The 22975-nt window shown below is 45.8% G+C and overlaps 1 protein-coding gene across 1 annotated transcript in view; it reads right to left on the bottom strand.

The window, feature by feature from the left end:
- The window catches only part of CHRDL2 (chordin like 2), a 33419-nt gene extending 23942 nt beyond the window's left edge, over window positions 1-9477 (bottom strand). Inside the window, exons 1-3 of the mRNA XM_060274045.2 lie at window positions 9060-9477; window positions 3355-3467; window positions 1526-1619 (exon numbers count right to left, since the gene is read on the bottom strand). Of these exons, the coding sequence (XP_060130028.2) occupies window positions 1526-1619; window positions 3355-3467; window positions 9060-9135 (283 nt within the window). The 5' untranslated portion in view covers window positions 9136-9477. The remainder of the gene's footprint in view (window positions 1-1525; window positions 1620-3354; window positions 3468-9059) is intronic.
- Window positions 9478-22975: the final 13498 nt, after the last annotated feature.

The raw sequence follows: 22975 nt of genomic DNA, 5'->3' as shown, positions 1-22975 counted from the left end.
AAGAAGAGACGATCGGGAACATTTTCTCTCCCTACATCCCCGTGCGACTATTTTTCCAGGAGTGTCCAGCTGTGACAAACCACATGTAATGATCTCTGCGAGCCAAGCAAGACCTAAAAAGAAGTAATGACCCTCCGGCAATTTATATGTATACAGTAGTACCTTGGTTCTCAAACTTAATCCATTCCGGAAGTCCGTTCCAAACCAAAGCGTTCCAAAACCAAGGTGGGTGCTAAGACTCAAGGGGGCTACAAGGGAGCGCTGGAGGTGTCAATGAATGGCTATCGGAGTTTGAAAAGCTGGTATTGCTGAATCAAGTTCATCCATCTCATTGAGTTAATTAAACTAAATGGATTTTGAGGAAGAGTGCAATCAATTGCCGCTGCTTTGGATTTTAATGTGTTGTTATCTCCCCAAGGGGGAAGTAGCCTGGGAAAGTTTGGGAGCCACCACAATAGACGACTGTCCACTCCAAATACAGGTAGGTAGCCGTGTTGGTCTGAGTCGAAGCAAAATAAAAAATTCCTTCAGTAGCACCTTAAAGACCAACTAAGTTTTTATTTTGGTATGAGCTTTCGTGTGCATGCACACTTCTTCAGATACACTTGAAACAGAAGAGTCAGACCCTTATGTATATACAGAGGGTGGTGGTGGGGGGGGTGGGAATGGGTGATGGGCTGATGGGAGTGGTAAACCTGTAGATGGCTGTTAACGATATATAGATGGGATACCAGAACAAGGCAGGGACCCAGGTGGCGCTGTGGTTAAACCACTGAGCCTAGGGCTTGCTGATCAGAAGGTCGGCGGTTCAAATCCCTGTGACGGGGTGAGCTCCTGTTGCTTGGTCCCAGCTCCTGCCAACCTAGCAGTTCGAAAGCACCTCAAAATGCAAGTAGATAAATAGGGACCGCTACAGCGGGAAGGTAAACGGCGTTTCCATGTGCTGCTCTGGTTTGCCAGAAGCGGCTTTGTCATGCTGGCCACATGACCTGGAAACTATACGCCGGCTCCCTCAGCCAATAATGCGAGATGAGCGCGCAACCCCAGAGTCGGTCACGACTGGACCTAATGGTCAGGGGTCCCTTTACCTTTACCTTTACCAGAACAAGGAGAGCTAGAATGGTTATAGAGTGGTACAGTGGACCCTCTGATTACAAATTTAATTCGTTTCAGGGGTCTGTGGACACCCCAAAAAATCCATAGCCAGAGGCGCTTCTTCTGCGTGTCCACACAGCGCAATAGAGTGTTTCTGTGCATCCACCTTTTGCAATTTTGAATGCAATTTTCTCTCCCCCCCCAATATGAGGATATTTCTCACCAATGCATTTGCACATACATTTCTGGGGAAGGGGGCACTGCTAGAAATAGCAGGATATGTTGTTGTTGTTTAGTCGTTTAGTCGTGTCTGACTCTTTGTGACCCCCTGGACCAGAGCACGCCAGGCACTCCTGTCTTCAGCAGGATGTAGATATATATATATATACTGTTTGTGTGCTGTCAGGGAGGGGCATTCAAATCCACTTACCTGGGCACTTGGAACAGCACTGGTGTGGGTCGCTGATGGGATTCGGACACTGAAGAGGCGGGCACTGGATTTGGGAGCAGCTGACATTGGTATCCTGCATGGAAAAGGGAATAATCAGTGAGGTTGAATCACTGGCTCAATATCTATCATCAGAACAAATCCAGTTCTGCTCTTTGACTTGGAAGCCTCAGCCTTTTTCAAGAAGACAATTCTTAGAGCAACAAAAGTCTTTAAACAGCTCCATGCCTTTTCATTTCCTTTGTTTGACTGGTCAGTGTTTATCCAGATAGATCAATCAATCAATCAATCAATCAATCAATCAATCGATAGACGGCCAACTCTGTTATGTATTCAGTGGTCTGAGTTTGCCTGAGCTTGAGTCTGGACTAAGGATTCCGATGAGCTCCTGTGTTCTGATTCGATACACGATGTCCAATCACAGAACATTTCAGGATTTGGGCCTCTGCCATTGGCCCCTGAACTCTTGAGTCGTGATTCGCAGCTTGGAAGTTTAGACAGCCAATCACATTGGGAGTGGGAGTGGCCCAGGCTTTCAGGAATGTATATAAGCCGTTGCTTTGCCCCTGTTTCCTAGTTATGCAGTTCAATGAAGGTTCTTGCTGTTATCGCTGTGCTTGCCTCGTGGGAACCCACCTATACTTCACCGGTGATGAGGATGGGATGCTAGGCTAGGTATGCAGCCCTGGATAGCTTCCACAAGCTGAAATCACGGCTGGGCAACGGTTGCCTCAGCTGAGCTGAAATCACTGACTGCAGCCACAAGGCAGATCACACAGAGCGGACGTCTGCCAACCCTCACCCCATCCTCTCACACAGTGCTGGATTTACATATAAGCTAAACAAGCTATAGCTTAGGGCCCCACTCTCTTGGGGCCCCCAAAAAACTTTAAAGGAAAAAAATTGGATGTACAATTCCATAATACCTGTATAAGATAAAAAACAAATACAGTGGTACCTCGGTTTATGAAAACAATTGGTTCTGAAAGTCTGTTCATAAACTGAAGCGAACTTTCCCATTGAAAGTAATGGAAAGTGGATTAATCTGTTCCACATGGGTCTGCGGTGTTCGTAAACCGAAAATTCATAAACCGAGGTGTTCATAAACCAAGGTTCCACTGTAAAATAAAACCTACATGCAGCAACAGTGTTGTGTAGGCTCCTGTGATATAAGTCATGGGCCCTGCCTGCTAGCCTGCTCCCTAAAATATCATTGGTTTGCTCCTTTCTATATATAGGGTGCCTACATTCTGCATGGACTGGGTGCATGTATTTCAGTTCAACAATTACTTTGATAAAATACACATTTGTTATGTGCAAATGGCTTGAGATACCTATGAGGTCCATAAATTACCACATAGCATATATTCAGCACAAAAAAAAAACAGCGACCATTTGTTGTTGACAAAGGACAGCTGGACATATAAAGGGCCCCATTCCCTTCAATAGTTTAGGGCCTCATCAAACCCAAATCCGGCCCTGATCTCACATCAAACACGAAATACCCTCAAGCCTTTGCCCCCTCCCCACTGCATCCCTCCCTCCCCGCTTTATTCAAACTTCTGCTGGTGCTTAAAACCACAGATACATTTCTTTTTTTTCTTTTTTCTTTTGGTTTAAAATGTTGTATCGCCTATACATTTTAATTTAAAAATATCATTTTACTGTGCTTTATGCAAACAGCTTAGGGATTTTGCACATTAAGCAGCATAGGCGTATTATTGATGATGATGGCTGCTTGGGTCATCATCGCTCAAAATATCTCATCAGGAGATCCTGCCGCCAAGCCATTTAAGGATTTCGCAAGGTACCTCAGAGCAGGTGCACCTGATGCAATACATCACTCCTTGCGGCTCCAGGTAAGGGTGCCAGCTCTCCCCTGCCTTGTACTTCTTGCTGTTAAATACGCAGGAGACATCTGGATCTGGAAATCAAAGCATGAGGGTGTCGTGTTCAAAGTGGGGAGAGGAAAAGCAACCAGGAGGTAGAATGACCTAAAACGACATGTCCCTCACCGAGTATTGGGGAGCAAGCAACTCGTACTTCCGTGAGAGTCTTTATGACCCATGAGGTCTAGAAACTTGCTTTAAAGATAAAAACTGAGATTCTCATAAATTCAGAGCTTGGTTCCCCATGGGTAGTCCTGCTTTGTGGATCGAGCAAAAGTATTGAGATACTTTTATCCATCTCCTTCTCCTGAACATATTACATGGAGAGAGCTGGGGGGGGAGGAGCTTGCGGATAAACCAGTAGCCTACTGGCCAATTTCCAGTAAGCCTCTTAGCTCTTGCTGGTGGTTGGGTGCCTGTGGCAATTGTTAGATATATGAACCAGGGCCGTCTTTACCATATGCGCCAGATCTGCCCAGCGCCCACAAATTTAGTTAATTTCACGTGCATGGCGCCGTTGTGAATGACAAGCTGGCGCGGTGTGTCTTTGGTAAATGACCGCACAAAGTCGAAAGTCCTTTATTGAAACAGTAGGTATGCATTTCGGCAAAACCTAGGTACAGTGGTGCCTCGCTAGACGAAATTAATTCGTTCCACGGGTCTTTTCTTATAGCAAAAAAATCGTCTAGCGAATCCCATAGGAACGCACTGATTTTTTTTCACTTTTTTTTTGCCCATAGGAACGCATTAATTGAATTTCAATGCATTCCTATGGGAAACCGCGATTCGCTAGACGAATTTTTCGTAAAACGCATTCGTCTAGCGAGGCAACCTCCGCTCGAAAAATCATTTCGTTAAGCGGAAATTTCGTTAAGCAGGGCATTCGTTAAGCGAGGCACCACTGTATTTTGTTTTTCTAGCTTGATCAAAATTCTTTATTGTTTCATAGCAGGTAGATAGTTAAGAGCTTAGGCAGCTTCAGTGGCGGGCGCCTGGCACCCAGATTTCGGTGCCCAGGTGCCCTGCACCCCTTGCACCCCCAGGTAAAGACGGCCAAACCCCATCAAGTCCAGCATTCTGTTCTCACAGTGGCCGACCAGACACCTGGGGGAAACCCGCAAGCAGGATCCGAGCACAACCAACATTCATTTAGTGGATTTCCACGAGTTATTGGGGAGGGGGACATGTCTCTTGAGTCACTTGCATAATTTTACAAACTCCTATCATGTTTCTATCAGCTGTCACGGAGAACTGCTCTGACGCTCCATGCAGACAACATGGGCCAATTGTTCAATTCAGCATAAGGCCGCTGGTATTAGATACCCATCTGCGGTTGCACAGACAAATTGTGGCTGTGTTTCTCACCCAGAAAACAAGTGTTTCCTCCCAGGGTGTGCCCTGCCCTCCAACGCTTGTCAAGCGTGCGCTTGATTTGCATTCTGTGAGCTCTGCAAACACTGAGAATCAGAAGTGCTCTCCCACGAATACAGACCCTCCAAGTGCCCCTATTTTCCAGAGACAGACCCTGATTTACAGCAGCCACCCCAGTTTCTGATTTGATCCTGAAAGGTGCCACTTTTCCTTAGGGCCGTCCCTATTTTCATCGGAGAAATGTTGGAGGCTATGGAGTTATGCGACCCACCCCGAGCCAAGGAGATAAGTAACCGTGCAACTTTTAGAAGACTTCTGACGGTGTTCTCAAACACCTTGGTACTCAAACAATTGAGCCCTGAGTGCTCACTGGAAGGACAGATCCTGAAGCTGAGGCTACAATACTTTGGCCACCTCATGAGAAGAGAAGACTGGTGAATGTTCTGGTTTGCGAACTTTTTCCGGAAGCTGGACATGCTCCGTTTTGACTGTTGCACTTCCGATTTGAGTGCCGCACTTCCCTTTTGAGTGTTACGCTGAGTTCTGTCTGTTTTTGCTATTTATTTTGCATTTTTATTTTTTGGCTTTTTTGTTTTTGTTTTTGTGACTGTGTGCAACCCAGTTCAGCTACTGATTGATTGATTGATTGCGTGACTGCAGTACATTGTTTATTGCTTTCATTTTATGGATCAATGGTCTCGTTAGATAGTAAAATCCATGTTCAATTGCTGTTTTAGGAGCTGTTTTTAAAATTCCGGAACGGATTAATCCATTTTGCATTACTTTCTATGGGAAAGTGTGCCTTGGTTTTGGAACACTTCGGTTTTAAAACGGATTTCTGGAATGGACTAAGTTTGAAAACCAAGGTATCAGTGTATAGGGAAGTTTTTTTACTGTTTCTTGCTTGATGTTCCTTGATGTTAACCAAATCCCTAAATATTTCACTTTATTAGGAATATTTATCCCTATTTCTTGTTGAATTTTTCCTTTATCATGTTCTGGTATATTTTTAACTAATAATTTCGTCTTATTTTTGTTAAGTTTGAAACCTGCAACTTGTCCAAACTCTTGTATCTTCTGTATAACCTGCTCAAGTGAATTTAATGGGTCTTCTACCGTAATTACTAAATAATCAGGAAATCTTTATCACACTGTTGAAGGGAGCAAGCCAGAATGTGCAGCCTATTTCCTCATGAGCACCCATATTCATTCCAGGTTCTTTTCTTAGGTGCGCCTAAGTAAGAAAATGCGTCCATTTCTATAGGTGCAGCAATGCGTTGGACCCAATGCCTACTGTTTCCTGGTTTGACAGAGAGCAAGAGAGCTTAAGCACTTGTAGGCTGTTGTGGTTACTAGCAGAGTTCTTCAAACTTGGGTCCCCAGACATGGTCGGACTACAACTCCCATAACCCACAACCGACTTGGATGATGGGATTTGTAGTTAGAATCATAGAATCATAGAGTTGGAAGAGACCACAAGGGCCACCCAGTCCAACCCCCTGCCAAGCAGGAAACACCATCAAAGCATTTTTGACATATGCCTGTCAAGCCTCTGCTTAAAGATCTCCAAAGGAGACTCCACCACACTCCTTGGTAGCAAATTCCACTGCCAAACAGCTCTTACTGTCAGGAAGTTCTTCCTAATGTTTAGGTGGAATCTTCTTTCTTGTAGTTTGAATCCATTGCTCCGTGTTGAACATCTGGGGGCTACAGGTTGAAGAAGGGTGGTCTACAGTATGTAAAATGGTATCTACAGGACTTAAAGGGAGCAAGAATCATAGAGCTGTAGTTGGAAGGGACCTCCAAGGGTCATCTAGTCCACCCCCTGCAATGCAGGCATCACAACTGAAGAATCCCTGACAGGTGGCCATCCAACCTCTGCTTAAAAAACCTTGATGTATGCATCAACCAACACAAGTGATAACCTGGAAGCCACACCACCACAATGACAACCAAGAATACAGATATTCTCACACTCAGTCCAGATCACTGTGGGACTCAGCATGAAAGCGAGAAGAAGCTTTTTCCTGTTCTATGATTTCCCGGAGCTACAATACTCCTGGTGACTCATGCAAGTGAGCCAAGCCGCATAGCCCTGTGCCACAAATGAAGGGAGAATAACCCAAGAAAGCCACGGTCACACAATCCAATCTGACCAGGAGGAGAACCTCATCTCTCTTCTGTCAGCTTAATTTCCATTTTCTTTGCCAGCTGCCCCCACACCACAACAAACAAGTTGACTCAACTGAACAACAAAAAGCTGCACCCTATTGAGGTGGTGGTGCAGAACAGATTCCTCCTGTAAGTGAGCCAGTTCACATACTGCCAGGGTGGGGGGGTGTGGGGGAGAGAGAAGGGAATCCCAGAGCGCTGCAAAAAGTGACAACCTGCAGTCATGTCAGAAAGTCCTAAGTGCAAGCCCCTTTCAGATCCTGCCCATTGAATCTTTCCGAGTCCATTTATATTGGAACATACATAGCAAAGGAACACATCCTTCCTTTAAGTCTGAATTTAATCACAGAATCATAGAATTATGGTTGAAAGAATAATAGAATCTTAGAGGTGGAAGGGACCCCCAAGGGTCATCTAGTCCAACCCCCTGCGATGCAGGAATCTCAGGTAAAGCATCCATGGCAGGTGGCCACCCAACCTCTGCTTAAAAACCTCCAAGGAAGGAGAGCCCACCACCTCTTGTGGGAGTCTGTTCACTGCCAAACAGCTCTTTCTGTCAGAAGGGTTTTTTCCCCCAAATTAGTCAGAATCTCCTTTCTTGTAACTCGAAGCCATGGGTTCGAGTCCTACCTACCAGATCAGGAGAAAACAAGCTTGCTCTCTCTCCTATGGGACAGCCCTGAATACATTTCCTCAAATCTCCTCTCAGTCTCCTCTAAATATACGCAGCGCCTTCAACTTAGGCTTAGTTTCCAGACCTTTGCTTTGCCCTCCTCTGCACACCTTCCAGCTTGTCAACATCCTTCTTAAATTGTGGTGCCCGGAACTAAACACAGTATTCCAGGTGGGGTCTGACCAAGGCAGAAGAGAGGGGGACTATTCTGCCTTGGTGAGAAAGGAATGGCTAGCAGCCATCGATAGCCCTCTCCTCCTCCACAAATTTCTCTAGAGCAGCGGTCACTCAGCAAACTTTTTCAGCAGGGGGCCAGTCCACTGTCCCTCAGACCTTGTGGGGGGCTGGACTATATTTGGGGGGTAAAATATCAACACATTCCTATGCCCCACAAATAACCCAGAGATGCATTTTAAATAAAAAGCACACATTCTACTCATGTAAAAACACGCTGATTCCCAGACCGTCCGCGGGCCAGATTTAGAAGGCGATTTGGCCGCATCCGGCCCCCGGGGCCTTAGTTTGCCTACACATGCTCTAGAGACATCCCCCCATTCATCGCTGCAACAGCATCACCTCTGCTACAAATTGTGGTCTCTTCCAACTCTATGATTCTATGATTCTAAATTAGGAGCCGTGATTGAGATGGAAAGAGCCATTTGATCGAATCCGGTTGCAAGAAACAGGCAACCCAGTGGAGCACTGACTCAGGGTGGTTGGTGTGCTCATGGCAGCGCTGTTGCAAAGGTGAGCAAAAAGTGCCAGGCATGTGGCTCAGATAGGGCACAACCCACCCAGAGAATCTCCCTAGCACAAGCCCCAGCTAAAAGGAAAGAGACCCAAGGAAGAGCATCCAAACGGGTCTCGCGTCAGAGGCATCCCAGTGGATCATCGTGCTGCAGGAGGAGTATTATAGAAAAAAACTCAAGCCACCTCTTGCTGATTGTATCTCCCTTTGCACTGGCTAGATGCAAATCTTATAACAGATGCAAATCTAGAAATCGTAACAATATTTGCGCGGTCAAAATTGGCATACTGCATCCCCAGGTTTATTTTTTATTTGTTTGTTTGTTTATTGCATTCATTCTTCGCCTTTTCCCCACCCCTCAAGGAGCTGAAAGGTAGCTGACATGGTTCCCTCTCTCTATTTAATCCTCACAGCAACCCTGCGAGGTAGGTTAGGCTGAGAGGGTCTGTGACTGGACCCGCCCCCCCCCAGTTCACCCAGTGAGTTTCATAGCCCAGGTGGGGATTCAAACCCTGGTCTCTGCCAGGTCCTTACCTGGCACTCTAACCACTGCACCACACACCCTCCCCCAGCCAACAGATCCTCCGCCTTCCCATCTGTTCCCCTGGACCTTTCTGTGATTTTTATTTTTTATTTTAAGCCTTTCCGTCGCAGTTTACTTACCGGCATCGGTTCCCAAAGTTAAATAAAGGAGCAAGCATCCCAGGACAAAAATAAACTCTTGGACCTCTGAAACCATTCTTCCGCTCAAGATGCGACAACAGGAGAGAGGGAGGGAAAGAAGAGGAAAATGTAGGTGTATTCCAATATCTATCTATCTATCTATCTATCTATCTATCTATCTATCTATCTATCTATCTATCTATCTATCTATCTGCCTCTCTTTGGAGAGTTTCTGGGCACCGAGATTGGAGGGAGCAGAGATCCTCAGCCTGCAGAGTTCTTCTTGGCCATCCACCTGGGAGAACAGGCAGCCGTCCTGCCTGCAGAACCAAGAACCAGGTGCTCTGGGCTCAGCAATAATGCCTCCTTCAGGGAAAGCAAGGAATCACTGGAGCACAATTTCTAAAAATCAGCCTTTAAAAACCTCTCTCTTCTCTCCCCCCCCCCTTCCTAAGTTTTCTTAAGCAAAGCAGCAGGAGGGGCTGAAATCCAGAAAACTTTAACCTCTTCATTTCTGATACTTCTCTTTCTTTCTCTCTTTCTCTCTCTCTTTCTCTCTCTCTTTCTCTCTCTCTTTCTCTCTCTCTTTCTCTCTCTCTTTCTCTCTCTCTTTCTCTCTCTCTTTCTCTCTCTCTTTCTCTCTCTCTTTCTCTCTCTCTTTCTCTCTCTCTTTCTCTCTCTCTTTCTCTCTCTCTTTCTCTCTCTCTTTCTCTCTCTCTTTCTCTCTCTCTTTCTCTCTCTCTTTCTCTCTCTCTTTCTCTCTCTCTTTCTCTCTCTCTTTCTCTCTCTCTTTCTCTCCTTTCTTTCTCTCCTTTCTTTCTCTCCTTTCTTTCTCTCCTTTCTTTCTCTCCTTTCTTTCTCTCCTTTCTTTCTCTCTTTCTTTCTTTCTTTCCTTTCTTTCTTTCCTTTCTTTCTTTCCTTTCTTTCTTTCCTTTCTTTCTTTCTCGGATTCTTCGCTTGTTAAATGACAACATCTTTCTGCACCCTTTGGGGAAGCATCTCAGTCACGTTGCCGGAACGGGCTCGGATGATGATCAAGAAGGCTGATTGCTAAAGAATTGATGCTTTTGAATTATGGTGCTGGAGGAGACTCTTGAGAGTCCCATGGACTGCAAGAAGATCAAACCTATCCATTCTTAAGGAAATCAGCCCTGAGTGCTCACTGGAAGGACAGATCCTGAAGCTGAGGCTCCAAGACTTTGGCCACCTCATGAGAAGAGAAGACTCCCTGGAAAAGACCCTGATGTTGGGAAAGATGTAGGGCACTAGGAGAAGGAGACGGCAGAGGACGAGATGGTTGGACAGTGTTCTCGAAGCTACCAACATGAGTCTGACCAAACTGCGGGAGGCAGTGGAAGACAGGAGTGCTTAGCACCCACTAAAATTCCCCCGTCCCCTAGGGAGTAGTACCACCCACTCAGTGCCACTGAGCTAGATGCTCTTCCAGGTCTATGATTATATGAAGGGAGGAAGACCTTTCATTGCCTACAGACAGCCATCCAATCTTAAGCAACTCCTCACCCACAATAATACAACCACCAGACTTAACATGGACACTGGTACCAGAGCCTGCAATAAACCCAGATGCCAACTTTTCTGCCACATACACCCAGACAACACCATTACTGGCCCCAACAACGTCAAACATACCATCTCAGGACTATTTAATTGCTCATCTTCTAACATTGTGTATGCCATCAAATGCCAACAGTGCCCTTCAGCTCTCTATATTGGACAAACAGGACAAACCCTACACCAAAGGATAAATGGACATAAATCTGACATCAGGAATCACAAGGCGGAGAAACCAGTAGGAGAACACTTCAGTCTCCCAGGACATTCTATACAAGATCTCAAAGTAGCTGTCTTATTACAAAAGAATTTCAGAAATAGACTGGAAAGAGAAGTTGCTGAATTGCAAGTTATTAAAGGTAAAGGTAAAGGGACCCCTGACCATTAGGTCCAGTCGTGACCGACTCTGGGGTTGTGCGCTCATCTCGCATTATTGGTCGAGGGAGCTGGCGTATAGCTTCCAGGTTATGTGGCCAGCATGACAAAGCCACTTCTGGCGAACCACAGCAGCGCATGGAAACGCCGTTTACCTTCCCGCTGTAGCGGTTCCTATTTATCTACTTGCATTTTGACGTGCTTTCGAACTGCTAGGTTGGCCAAACTTAAAACCATGGAGAGACCTGGTCTGAATAGAGACATTGGATTCTTATCTCATTGTACATGATAAAGCTATTTTTAGCCAACTCACCCCTTGCTTTTTCCTGTAAGACCAATTGCAGTCGTTAACGGTCGTCCACAGGTTTACCACCATAGCTGCCAAGTTTTCCCTTTTCTCGTGAGGAAGCCTATTCAGCATAAGGGAAAATCCCTTAAAAAAAGGGATAACTTGGCAGCTATGGTTTACCACACCTTTCAGACAATCACCCATTCCCACCACCCTTCTGAGTAATACCCCTCCCCACCCTCTCACTATATATAAGGGTCTGGTGACTTCTGTTTCAGTGTATCTGAAGAAGTGTGCATGCACACGAAAGCTCATACCAATGACAAACTCTAAGGTGGTACTGGAAGGAATTCTTTTATTTTATATGAAGGAGTGACTGCCTCCCTTATCTCTCACATCTTTGCAGTTTCTTAATTGGAACAAGCACAAGGGTAGCACGTGGGGCCAATTCAGACAGGCCCTGTGGACCACCCCACAGCGGATCGGAGTTGTGCAACAACTCGGCTCCTTTGATGGTGAACCTGTCACTTTGAAAAGATCTGCATCACCCTTGAACCCGGGATGGTTTTGGCAGCCGCTCTGGATTCCTTGTTCCTCAGGCAGTACTCTTTGCTGTAATGATTACGGGTACAGGATCCGCAGCGTGTGACTGGCACACTCCCTTTCCCAGATTCCAGCCCCCACCCTGCCCCACCTAGACGAGGCTAGGCAAGAGGCCAGCAAAAAGAGGTTAGATTTGCTGGCGATGCTCGCATTGTCAAACGCCCTGACCTGAGACAGCCACTTGGTCCTAGGGCAAATCTGTAGATTTCAGAATCTCCCAGTTTCTCGCTCTTTCAGTCTTAAATTCAGTCCTCTCTATTCTGTGTTTTGGAGGGGAAGAGAAGAGCCCTTGTGAAAACCCACCAGCATTTTAGTGAAGATTTATTCCAACTTTGCATGTTCGCATGCAATTTTGCAAAAATTTTGCCAACCAATTTCCCTGAACATTTTGCATTTCTGCATGGCATTTCCCCTTGTACATGCATTTTTACATACCCTTTACCCCACTGTGTGCATTTCTGTACACACTGCATGACTGGCAAACTGCATTGCAAAATTCAGAGGAGTGCAATTTTTTTGGAGGGTCAGAGTGTTTTGGTTCACCTATTGTTCCAGAAAATGTGAATTATGTAGGTTTGCCTTGTTTTAAATTCTAATTACATTGTAAACCACCTAAAGAACTTTGTTTAGTAGTCAGGATATAAATACTGTAGATCAAATAATGTGTTTCTCCTCCAATGTTTTTCCCCATTGGTTTTTATAATGTTTTCTTTATGTTTATCCACTTTCATGCTGTGTGGTTTTACATTTATGCTGTCTTATGACTTTTCATGCATTTTGAAAGGAGGTGTGGTTTTTGTTTTTTTTAACTGAGTTGCGTTTATGCATTTTGTTGTGGTTTTTTGTAAAAGCCCTCGAGAGAGACTCTGGCTGATGGGCAGCCTTGAAATTTAATAAATCAATAAACTCAGGATAATGGTGGCTTATACTGAGCCAGACCAATAGCTCTAGGTCTAGCTCAGAGCTTTAAGAGCATCAGAAGAGCCTGCTGGATCAGGCCAATGGCCCCTCTGCTCCAGCACCCTGTTCTCGCAGGGGCCACCCGGATGCCCCTGGGGAAAGTTGCAAGCAGGATTTGAACACAGGTTCTCCTGTAGCTTCCAGCAACTGGTATTCAGGAGCATTTCTGCCTCTGACTGTGGAGGGAGAGCAGAGCTATCATGACTAGTAGCTATTGTCTACAATGATTGGCAGTGACTTTCCGAGGTTTCAGGTGAGGGTATTTGCAAAGTAAGTGCTTTGCCACTAAGCCTTGTGTATGGTGATGTTGAACACTAGACAGACCCCCAAAGGAAAAGGGAATTTGAAGGGAACAGGATCAGGCACCAATTCTGCACCATGCCATTAGGAACAGTGTTGCAAGTTTGATTATCAAATTAATCAGCCAAAGCTTTAGTTAACTAGCGGAGACCTGTTTTAATTAGTTAGGGCTAATTTTAATCCACGAAGAGCAGTTTTAATCAGGAAGGGCCGATTCCAGCTGAGCTTTCGTCTTTTTTTCGTTTTGTTTTGATGTGTAACTGCAATGAGGAATAGGGGTGGCGATAAGATATTGCAGAGGTCTTTTCACCTGCCAAGAATGTGCGGTAGCCTTTTCGACTTACCAATGTCACGGTCCGGTCAGCGGGCGATTGAAGCCCTGACTGAGGACGTCAGGACCAGAGGCAAGATGGTGATGTAGAAGCAGGAACAGGTGCAGTGCTGAGGGTCCAGCAGCAGGAAGTCGCAGGGTCAAGGAGCAAGGCAGAGGCGAAGGTCTGGGAGTCAAGGAGCAAGGCGTCGGCAAGGCAAAGGTCCAAGGGTCAAGGATCAAGGCGTTGGCAAGGCAAGGGTCCAAGGGTCGAGGATCAAGGCATCGGCAAGGCAAGGGTCCAAGGGTCGAGGATCAAGGCATCGGCAAGGCAAGGGTCCAAGGATCAAGGATCAAGGCGTCGGCAAGGCAAGGGTCCAAGGATCGAGGATCAAGGCGTCGGCAAGGCAAGGGTCCAAGGGTCGAGGATCAAGGCGTCGGCAAGGGTCCAAGGATCGAGGATCAAGGTGTCGGCAAGGGTCCAAGGGTCGAGGATCAAGGCGTCGGCAAGGCAAGGGTCCAAGGATCAAGGCGTCGGCAAGGCAAGGGTCCAAGGATCAAGGTGTCGGCAAGGGTCCAAGGATCGAGGATCAAGGCGTCGGCAAGGCAAGGGTCCAAGGGTCGAGGATCAAGGCGTCGGCAAGGCAAGGGTCCAAGGATCGAGGATCAAGGTGTCGGCAAGGGTCCAAGGGTCGAGGATCAAGGCGTCGGCAAGGCAAGGGTCCAAGGAGCGAGAGGCCAGAGGCAACCAGGCAGAGGTAGCGTTGCTGTGGCAAAGAGCTGAAGGGAAATGCTAAGCTTTTATCCCTCCCAGCTCCTGCCACCAGGTGCAGTGAGGTATCAAGTGGCCTCACCTGAGTGACCACTCCTTGCCTCTCCAGCACAAGCTGAGGCAGGCCCCAGTCCTGCAAAGCACTACAGGCCCCAGAGCCTGACTCCTGCCCATACTCCTGACAACCAAATTGCAAGTTATGGCACTTCCTTCAATAGTACAGAAAGTGGCTTCTCTTGTTCAAGACAGGTAAAGGCAATTGTCGAGGACAAAGACAGGGGATCCGGCCAGATTTACAGCTTTGTTTTCCCCTGATGCTTAAATCCTCAATATGCAGAATGTGTTTGGAAACAGACAGACAGACAGACAACAGACAGTGTTTCTTCACAACTGTCCACCAGGCTGTTCCTTTCATGGGATGAACCTGCAGAGAAAGCAAAAGGAAGAGTAAGAAACCAGAATTCAGTGGCTTAAATGCTCCAAGCTAAACATGATGCCACCCAATGTCTGAAACATTTATTTATTTTGATTTAATGTATATATTTTGTGTAGCAATTAGCACCATAATCCTGTTGATGTCTATTCAGAAGGCAAGTCCTATTAAATGCTACAGGGCTTACTCCCAGGTAAGTGGAGCTAGGGTGACATTCTTGGGTGACAAATCTCAACTTCAGTTAGAACAATAATTTAGAATGGTCAAAATAGTTTTGTACAGATGGCCTCATATGATCTGGCAGATTGTGGTTTTCTACTTTTATAATTTAGGGCCTCTCCAGAATTTATTCCCCCCATTGTGGCCAGGGCCTTGTCAGTATTGGCCCCAACTTGGTGGAACGCTCTTTCACAGCAGACCAGGGCCCTGCGGGATTTCTCATCTTTCTGCAGGGCCTGCAAGACAGAGCTGTTCTGTCTGGCCTTTGGGTTGGACTTAGTCTGACCCCTGTGTTTTCCTCCCTCATGGCTTGGATTTATGGACTACTTAAAATGAGGCTGCATTTTAAATTTTAATATTGTATATTAATCTGTATTTTAATTAATTGCTTTTTATGTTTTATTGTAATTTTATTGGTGTTAGCCGCCCTGAGCCCGGTTTTGACTGGGGAGAGCGGGGTATAAATAGAAATTTATGATGGATGTAAGGGGGAGGGCTTATAGAGAACCCCCCCTCATCCGAAGCAGCCCGTCTCCCAGCAGTCATGAGAGTGAAGGGTCTGATGGAGGGAGTCAGGGAACGGAGAGGGAGGGCCAGGGCTCTGGCAGCATCCAAGAGCCCCTGCTCCATAGGCAGGAAGAAAGGGAGGCGGACAGAGAGGACAGGAATCGGTCAGACAGAAGACCCGTCCCCCCGACGCCGGAATTGAGGAGGAGGAGGAAAGGGAGGCGCTTCTCAGTTCCGAGGCTTTTATGTTGGTCCAGAACACGGAGGGAGGCAGTGCAGGAATCTGACTCGAGCGGGTAGACATGGAATCAGTAGTTCGTTACACTGTAAATAATGTGCACCAATAAAAACGTCTGAAAGACAAGCATGTGGAAGGTCATTACTCAAGAGTAGTCACTACACCCCTGACAATGATGATGATGAAGATGATTTGTGCTCTTTGTGCTATTGGAGTGATCACACACAATCTTATTTTCACACTCCTTCGTTTGCGATCAGTGCTTATCCTGTAACCTCTGGCTGAAATCCCACAAATTTTAATGCCACAAATGTTCCGGTTTATTTTTGTCCCACTTTTGTTGCGCTAGAGCCCTCCAAAGAGCGGAATTGTGCTCGCATAGGGCAAGCAACGCAGAACGAACTCTAGCAGAATAAACCCACCAGGGGTGTACTGTTACTATTGCATCAAGAACACGTTGCACCCCCAATAAAATAAAATACCAGTCTGGAGGGGCCCTGGAGAGTAGGTTGGATCCAGAATAATGGTCCAAACCATGCCTACAGAAGCAAGTCTCTTTGAATTCAGTGGGGCTTCCTCCCAGGTAAGTGGAATGACGATTGGAATGGGAGGGAGCTACGAGACATTCAAGTTTTTAACGTTTAGTGTTTTATTATGTTTTTGTATATGCTGGAAGCCGCCCAGATTACTATTGAGGCTCTTTAAGTTTTAGGATCCACCAGAGGGCACTAGGGAGAAGAGCTAACTGGGTGAGATAAAAGTGAGTAAGAGGCGTCATGACAGAAATTTGTAAAAATTATGCCTGACATGGAGAAAGGGAATAAAGAAAAAAATTATCCCTCTCTCATAACACTGGAACTCATGGACATCCGATGAAGATGAAGGTTGGGAGATTCGGGGAAGAGAAAAGAAAGGACTTCTTCACACAGCAAGTAGTTAAACTGTGGAACTCCCTGCCACAGGAGGCAATGATGGCCACCAACCTGGATGGCTTTAAAAAGAGAGGATTCGACAAATTTATGGAGGATAAAAGGGCTATTGATGGTTACTGGCCACGATGGCTATGCTCTGCTTTCACGGTTGGAGGAAGAAATGTATCTGAATTGTTGTTGTTTAGTCGTTTAGTCGTATCCGACTCTTCGTGACCCCATGTATCTGAATAACACTGAGGTCCAGCTCCGAGGGCCTTCTGGCGGTTCCCTCATTACGAGAAGCCAAGTTACAGGGAACCAGGCAGAGGGCCTTCTCGGTAGTGGCACCCACCCTGTGGAATGCCCTCCCACTAGAGGTCAAAGAGAACAATTACCAGACCTTTAGAAGGCATCTCAAGGCAGCCCTGTTTAGGGAAGCTTTTAATGTTTGATGGATTTCTGTATTTTAGAATTTCTGTTTTTTTGGAAGCCGCCCAGAGTGGCTGGGGGAACCCGGCCAGATGGGCGGGGTATAAATAATAAATTATTATTATTATTATATAATAACAGCTGCTAAAAACCATGGGAGAGGAGAGTGCTCTTGTGTTCGAATCCTGATTGTGGATTTCCCATAATGGGCATCTGGTCGGCCACTGTGAGAACAGGATGCTGGACTAGATGGGCCATTATTAGGTTATTTGTTTTTTGTTTGGGGTTTTTTTTTTTTTACAAAATTTATTAATTTTTAAAGAAATTACCAAACACAGTGTTGCCTTCCAAGACAAATGCTGGTGATTTTATTGTTTTATTCTATGTGTAAACCACTTTGAGGATTTTTTGGGTTTTTTTTTACAATCAAGTGGTTTATAAATTTCATTAAACAAATTAAAAAAAATACATGTACAGATGTTAAGTCTTCTTAAGCTCATATAGGAAGAGCGATTCTGCCTCCCTGCCTAACACGATATTATCAAGCAAGTTAGGTGAGTTTTGTGCGCTGGTTACTTTTAAAAAACGACCATGAATCAGAAGTGACTCGTTCCTCATCACAGGAAGAATTCCTTTCTTGGGGAAGTGACGCCACCCTTCCTTGTGGGGTGAAGCTCCCTTTAAACAATGGATCATCTTTGCTAAGTATGTCTAAGATATTTAGGTCCCAGGTAGAGAAAAGTGCATGTTAGAATCTAATAAAGCAAATCAAGCCTTTTGTTATTTAATATTGATGTGCACATCTTATAGCTTCACTTGCAAAGAAGAGTGGGGGTGAGCCTGACAGAACACAAACCCACGGGGAAGTCCCATCTGCAGAACCCATCCCATTTCAATATAACAACAACAACAACAACAACAACAACAACAACAACAACAACAACAACAACAACAACTTACTAGGGCCTCCCTAGCCACTCTGGGTGGCTTCCAACAGGATATTAAAAACACAACAAAACATCAAACATTAAAAACTTCCCTAAAGAGGGCTGCCTTCAGACGTCTTCTAAAAGTCAGATAGTTGTTTATTTCCTTGACAACTGAAGGGAGGGTGTTCCACAGGGCGGGTGCCACCACCGGGAAGGCCCTCTGCCTGGTTCCCTGTAACCTCACTTCTCGCAATGAAGGAACCGCCAGTATGCCCTTGGAGCAGAGAGCATTATTGGCTGCTCACTCACCACCTTAGAACAAATTTACACCACCAGGTGCCATAGAAAAGCACTAGATATATCAAGAGATCCAACGCACCCTGGCCACCATTTCTTTCAGCTCCTGCCATCGGGACGGAGATATAGAACAATGCAGGCAAGAACGAGCCGTCTCAGGAACAGTTTCTTCTCTAGAGCAATTTTGGCCTTAAATGGAAAGCCCGGACTTTGAAGTCATCTTATTTTACTTGTTATTTTGTAGTATATTTACTGTTTTTAATTAGCTTTTTGTAATTTTGGATTATGCGGAATGCTTTATCTGAGTGGATGTAGCAACCGAGTAATTTCGTTGTTCCCGCAAGGGGACAATGACAATAAAGATATCTTATCTTATCTTATTTTATCTTAGCTGGATTGAACAAAGGATGGAGACGCTCCTTCAGGTCTACTAGACCGAGGCCATTGAGGGTTTTCAAGATCCGCACCAACACTTTGAAATGTGCTCGGAAACGTACTGGGAGCCAATGGAGGTCCTTCAGGACCGGTGTTATTTGGTTTTGGCAGCTGCTCCCAGTCACCAGTCTATCTGCCGCATTCTGGATTAGTTGTCGTTTCTAGGTCACCTTTAAAGGTAGCCCCACGTAGAGCGCATTGCAGTAGTCCAAGTGGGAGATAACCAAAGCATGCACCACTCTGGAGAGACAGTCCGCGGGCAGGTAGGGTCTCAGCCTTTGTACCAGATGGAGCTGGTAGACAGCTGCCCTGGACACAGAATTGACCTGCGCCTCCATGGACATACAGCCCATGAGACACCATAGCCAGTCTGACGGGTGCTATATACCACCTCAACACCATCCTGTTCGACAGATGAATGGACTGTTTTGAAAGGTAGTGGACTCTGCTTCATGCTGTTAGCAGAAGGCAAACTGAGGTTGGTTTGCAGTGACCCCTGTTTGCAGGGATGTCCAACTTCCAAGAGAATGCAATCTACTCACAGAATAAAAAACTGGCACTGATCTACTCATTTTTTTGGGGGGGGCATTGCAGGTCAAAGTTGTTGACCTTTTTTTAGGGAGGGAGAGCTGATACTTTTGCCGTGGGGGGGGGGGCTGCGACATAAATCGATCAACAAGAGGGGGGGCGAATGCTGTCCCCCCCCCGGCAGATGAAAAAGAGTCAGCAATCTACCACGATTGACTTCTAACAACCGGGGGTCGACCTGTTGATTGCGGTTGACCTGTTGGACATCCCTGCTTTCATGGATTGAGCATTAGGAGGAACACACATAGAATCATAGAATCATAGAGTTGGAAGAGACCACAAGGGCCATCCAGTCCAGCCCCCTGCCAAGCAGGAAACACCATCAAAGCATTCTTGACATATGCCTGTCAAGCCTCTGCTTAAAGACCTCCAAAGAAGGAGACACGGGTGGTAAGAGCATTTGGACCATGGCATCAATAACCCAAAGGCGCTGTCTTGCTGGCATTCTTTGCAGCTATCTGCACCCAGCAGGGGGTTGGACTCTCGATAGCCTTCAGGATGAACCATTGACCAAACTCCATAATGCTAAGGTTCAACCAAGTTTTACAGACACCTCTTCAATCTTGTCCCGCTTCCCCTTTCTTCTGTTGCTTTCTGAATGAAAGTATTGTCCATCTCTGAGCGTTGAGAGATCACAGGGGTTCCAGCGTTTGCCCAAGTTCAGTTTCCTTGGAACGAAGGTCAGCAGAGAGACTATGGCGTCTTTATGATATCTGGTGTTATTTACACATATATACAGCTTGAGCATGTTAGTATTTCACGCCTCCGATGCTGCAGATGAGATTGGTGTAAATCACATGCCTGTCTGGGAAGAGTGTGGGAACGGAAGACAGTCTTATCTCTTCCGCTGTATTAGCTATTGTACTGTACTTTTGGTTTTACTTGTTGCTGTTCTTCTCTCGGAGCTGGAGAGAGAGAGAGAGAACGCCATGATTCCTTTGTCTGTACAAAGCGTGTAAATAAATACATAGATTAGCTCTACGATGTCTCACGCTCAATAATAATAATAATAATAATAATAATAATAATAATAATAATTTATTATTTATACCCCGCCCATCTGGCCGGGTTTCCCCAGCCACTCTGGGCGGCTTCCAACAAAACATTAAAATACAGAAATCAAACATTAAAAGCTTCCCTAAACAGGAAGATGCCTTCTAAAGGTCTGGTAGTTGTTGTTCTCTTTGACCTCTGGTGGGAGGGCATTCCACAGGGTGGGCGCCACTACCGAGAAGGCCCTCTGCCTGGTTCCCTGTAACTTGGCTTCTCGTAGCGAGGGAACCGCCAGAAGACCCTCGGCGCTGGATCTCAGTGTCCGGGCAGAACGATGGGGGTGGAGACGCTCCTTCAGGTATACTGGACCGAGGCCGTTTAGGGCTTTAAAGGTCAACACCAACACTTTGAATTGTGCTCAGAAACGTACTGGGAGCCAATGTAGGTCTTTCAGGACCGGTGTTATGTGGTCTCGGCGGCCGCTCCCAGTCACCATTCTAGCTGTCGCATTGCTGTGTTATGCTAGAAGATCAGAAGGTCGGCAGTTTGAATCCCCGCAACAGGGTGAGCTCCCATTGTTTGGTCCCAGCTCCTGCCAACCTAGCAGTTCGAAAGCACGAAGTGCAAGTAGATAAATAGGTACTGCTCCGGCAGGTGGGTAAACGGCGTTTCCGTGCGCGGCTCTGGTTTGCCAGAAGCGGCTTAGTCATGCTGGCTACATGACCCGGAAGCTGTACTCCGGCTCCCTCGGCCCATAAAGCTAGATGAGCGCTGCAACCCCAGAGTCGTCCGTGACTGGACCTAATGGTCAGGGGTCCCTTTACCTTTCCCTTTGATATATGTTGCTGAAACACACTGGAGAAGAAGGGAAACACTTTTTCCAGAGCTGCGCATCCCAGAGGACACTCGGAGTTCGGGGGCTGCAGAAGGGGCCACCCCAAAGCGTTTCCCAACAATTTACTCACATATACAACCTGATGGTCTCCCGGCATTGATACCCCAACAGACCTTGCTTCTCCATTACTCACAGCTTTGGCTCCAGCATAGAGCAAGCGGGTCTCTGTGTATCCAGTTTCCAGCTCAGCTCACGCACAACTCTATGTCTCTCCTTCTTCTACCTAGCAGCAAGGTGAGGGGGTGGAGGAAAGGCCCACCCATTAGCTAAGAGGGCCCCGTCACTTAGTTGTAACTCTTGCAAAGGAGCTCATTCTCTCTTTTATATCAATTTTATTTTAAAAGGTTTTACATATATTATTATTTGCATTAGTCCACGAACAATCTCAGTATCTTTAGGGGGGTTCCTCCAACCCCCAGACTTCCCACCCCCACCCCCCTCCCTGGTTTCCAATAATTATCTCTTCTATTTTCTGCGCCGAAATACCTTAATCCAAACTGTTCGATTTCCTTTTTAATATCCTTTGTCAAATTATATTACAAGTGCTAGTCCAATCCTGCAAATGTTTTTAGATATTTGCAGTGCTCCTCCATATATTCTGTAGTTAGTCCATTCTTTTTGACCTTTAAAGCCTTATGCGGCTTAGGACCCTCGTACCTACGGGACCGCCTCTCCCGGTATGACCCACAGAGGACATTAAGGTCCACAAATAATAACATATCGGAGATCCCGAGTCACAAGGTGGTTAGGCTGGCCTCGACCAGGACCAGGGCCTTCTCAGTACTGGCCCCGACCCGGTGGAACGCTCTGTCCCAGGAGACTAGGGCCCTGCGGGATTTGTCATCTTTTCATGGGGCCTGCAAGACAGAGCTGTTCCGTTTGGGCTTCGGACTGACGCAGTCTGACCCCACGGTTACCCTCCCCTAAGGTTTTATTTCATAATGGTTTTATCTCATTCGTAGATTTTTAATTTTAAAATTGAATTTTAACATTGTATTAATCTGCGTTTTAACGGAATTGTTTCTTTTATACTTGTGTTGATATTATTTGTTGTTAGCCGCCCTGAGCCCGGTCTTGACTGGGAAGGGCGGGGTATAAATAAAAATTATTATTATTATTATTATTATTATTATTATTATTAAAATTTATTGTCCTCTTGGTGTCTAATTTTCACAGTCATTTTTGTCATTTCGGCATAGTCCATCAGTTTCAATATCCATTCTTCTTTCGACGAGGTTCTTTCTTCCTTCTATCCCTGGGCATACTACATTCTTGCTGCTGTCGTCGCATACATAAATAGGACCCTTTTCTGCAAAGGAGCTCATTCTTTAGGGATGAGGAGGAGGACACTTAAATGGCCAGCTAAGGCCATTGTCTTACTTGCCCGTCCGGTTCTGCAACCTCCTCAGGGCAACATCCAGACTGCCCCACCCAAGCTCCTAACAGTATGAGTTATGAACAGTCTCTCACACACAAAATATTTTAAAGGTTCAACATTGGGCGGTTTTAATGGTGGTATATAAATTTAATAAATAATAAATTTAATAAATAACAACAACTGTGATTGTGTGGCGGGGATCATTGTTTTATTATTATTGTGTCATGCATTTTGTGGTTTCTATGTTGTAAACTCTCCTGTGATCTTTGGGTGAAGGGTGGGATATAAATTTAATAAATAGTAATAGGAAGGAAGGAAGGAAGGAAGGAAGGAAGGAAGGAAGGAAGACATCTTCATTACATAACTTTAGGGACTGAGGGGGGGGGGAATATTTCTGTATAACCAGGCCTTTGGCTGATTAACATTATATCACCTTTTACCAGTAAAAAATTTTTTTTGGGGGGGGGGGGTATTGCTTTGTTT

The sequence above is a fragment of the Zootoca vivipara genome, chromosome 4 (assembly GCF_965207765.1).
Source record: "Zootoca vivipara chromosome 4, rZooViv2.hap1.1, whole genome shotgun sequence".
NCBI classification, from domain to species: Eukaryota; Metazoa; Chordata; class Lepidosauria; order Squamata; family Lacertidae; genus Zootoca; species Zootoca vivipara.
The sequence above is the reverse complement of the archived record's forward strand: the minus strand, read 5'-3'. Positions and strand labels throughout refer to the sequence as shown.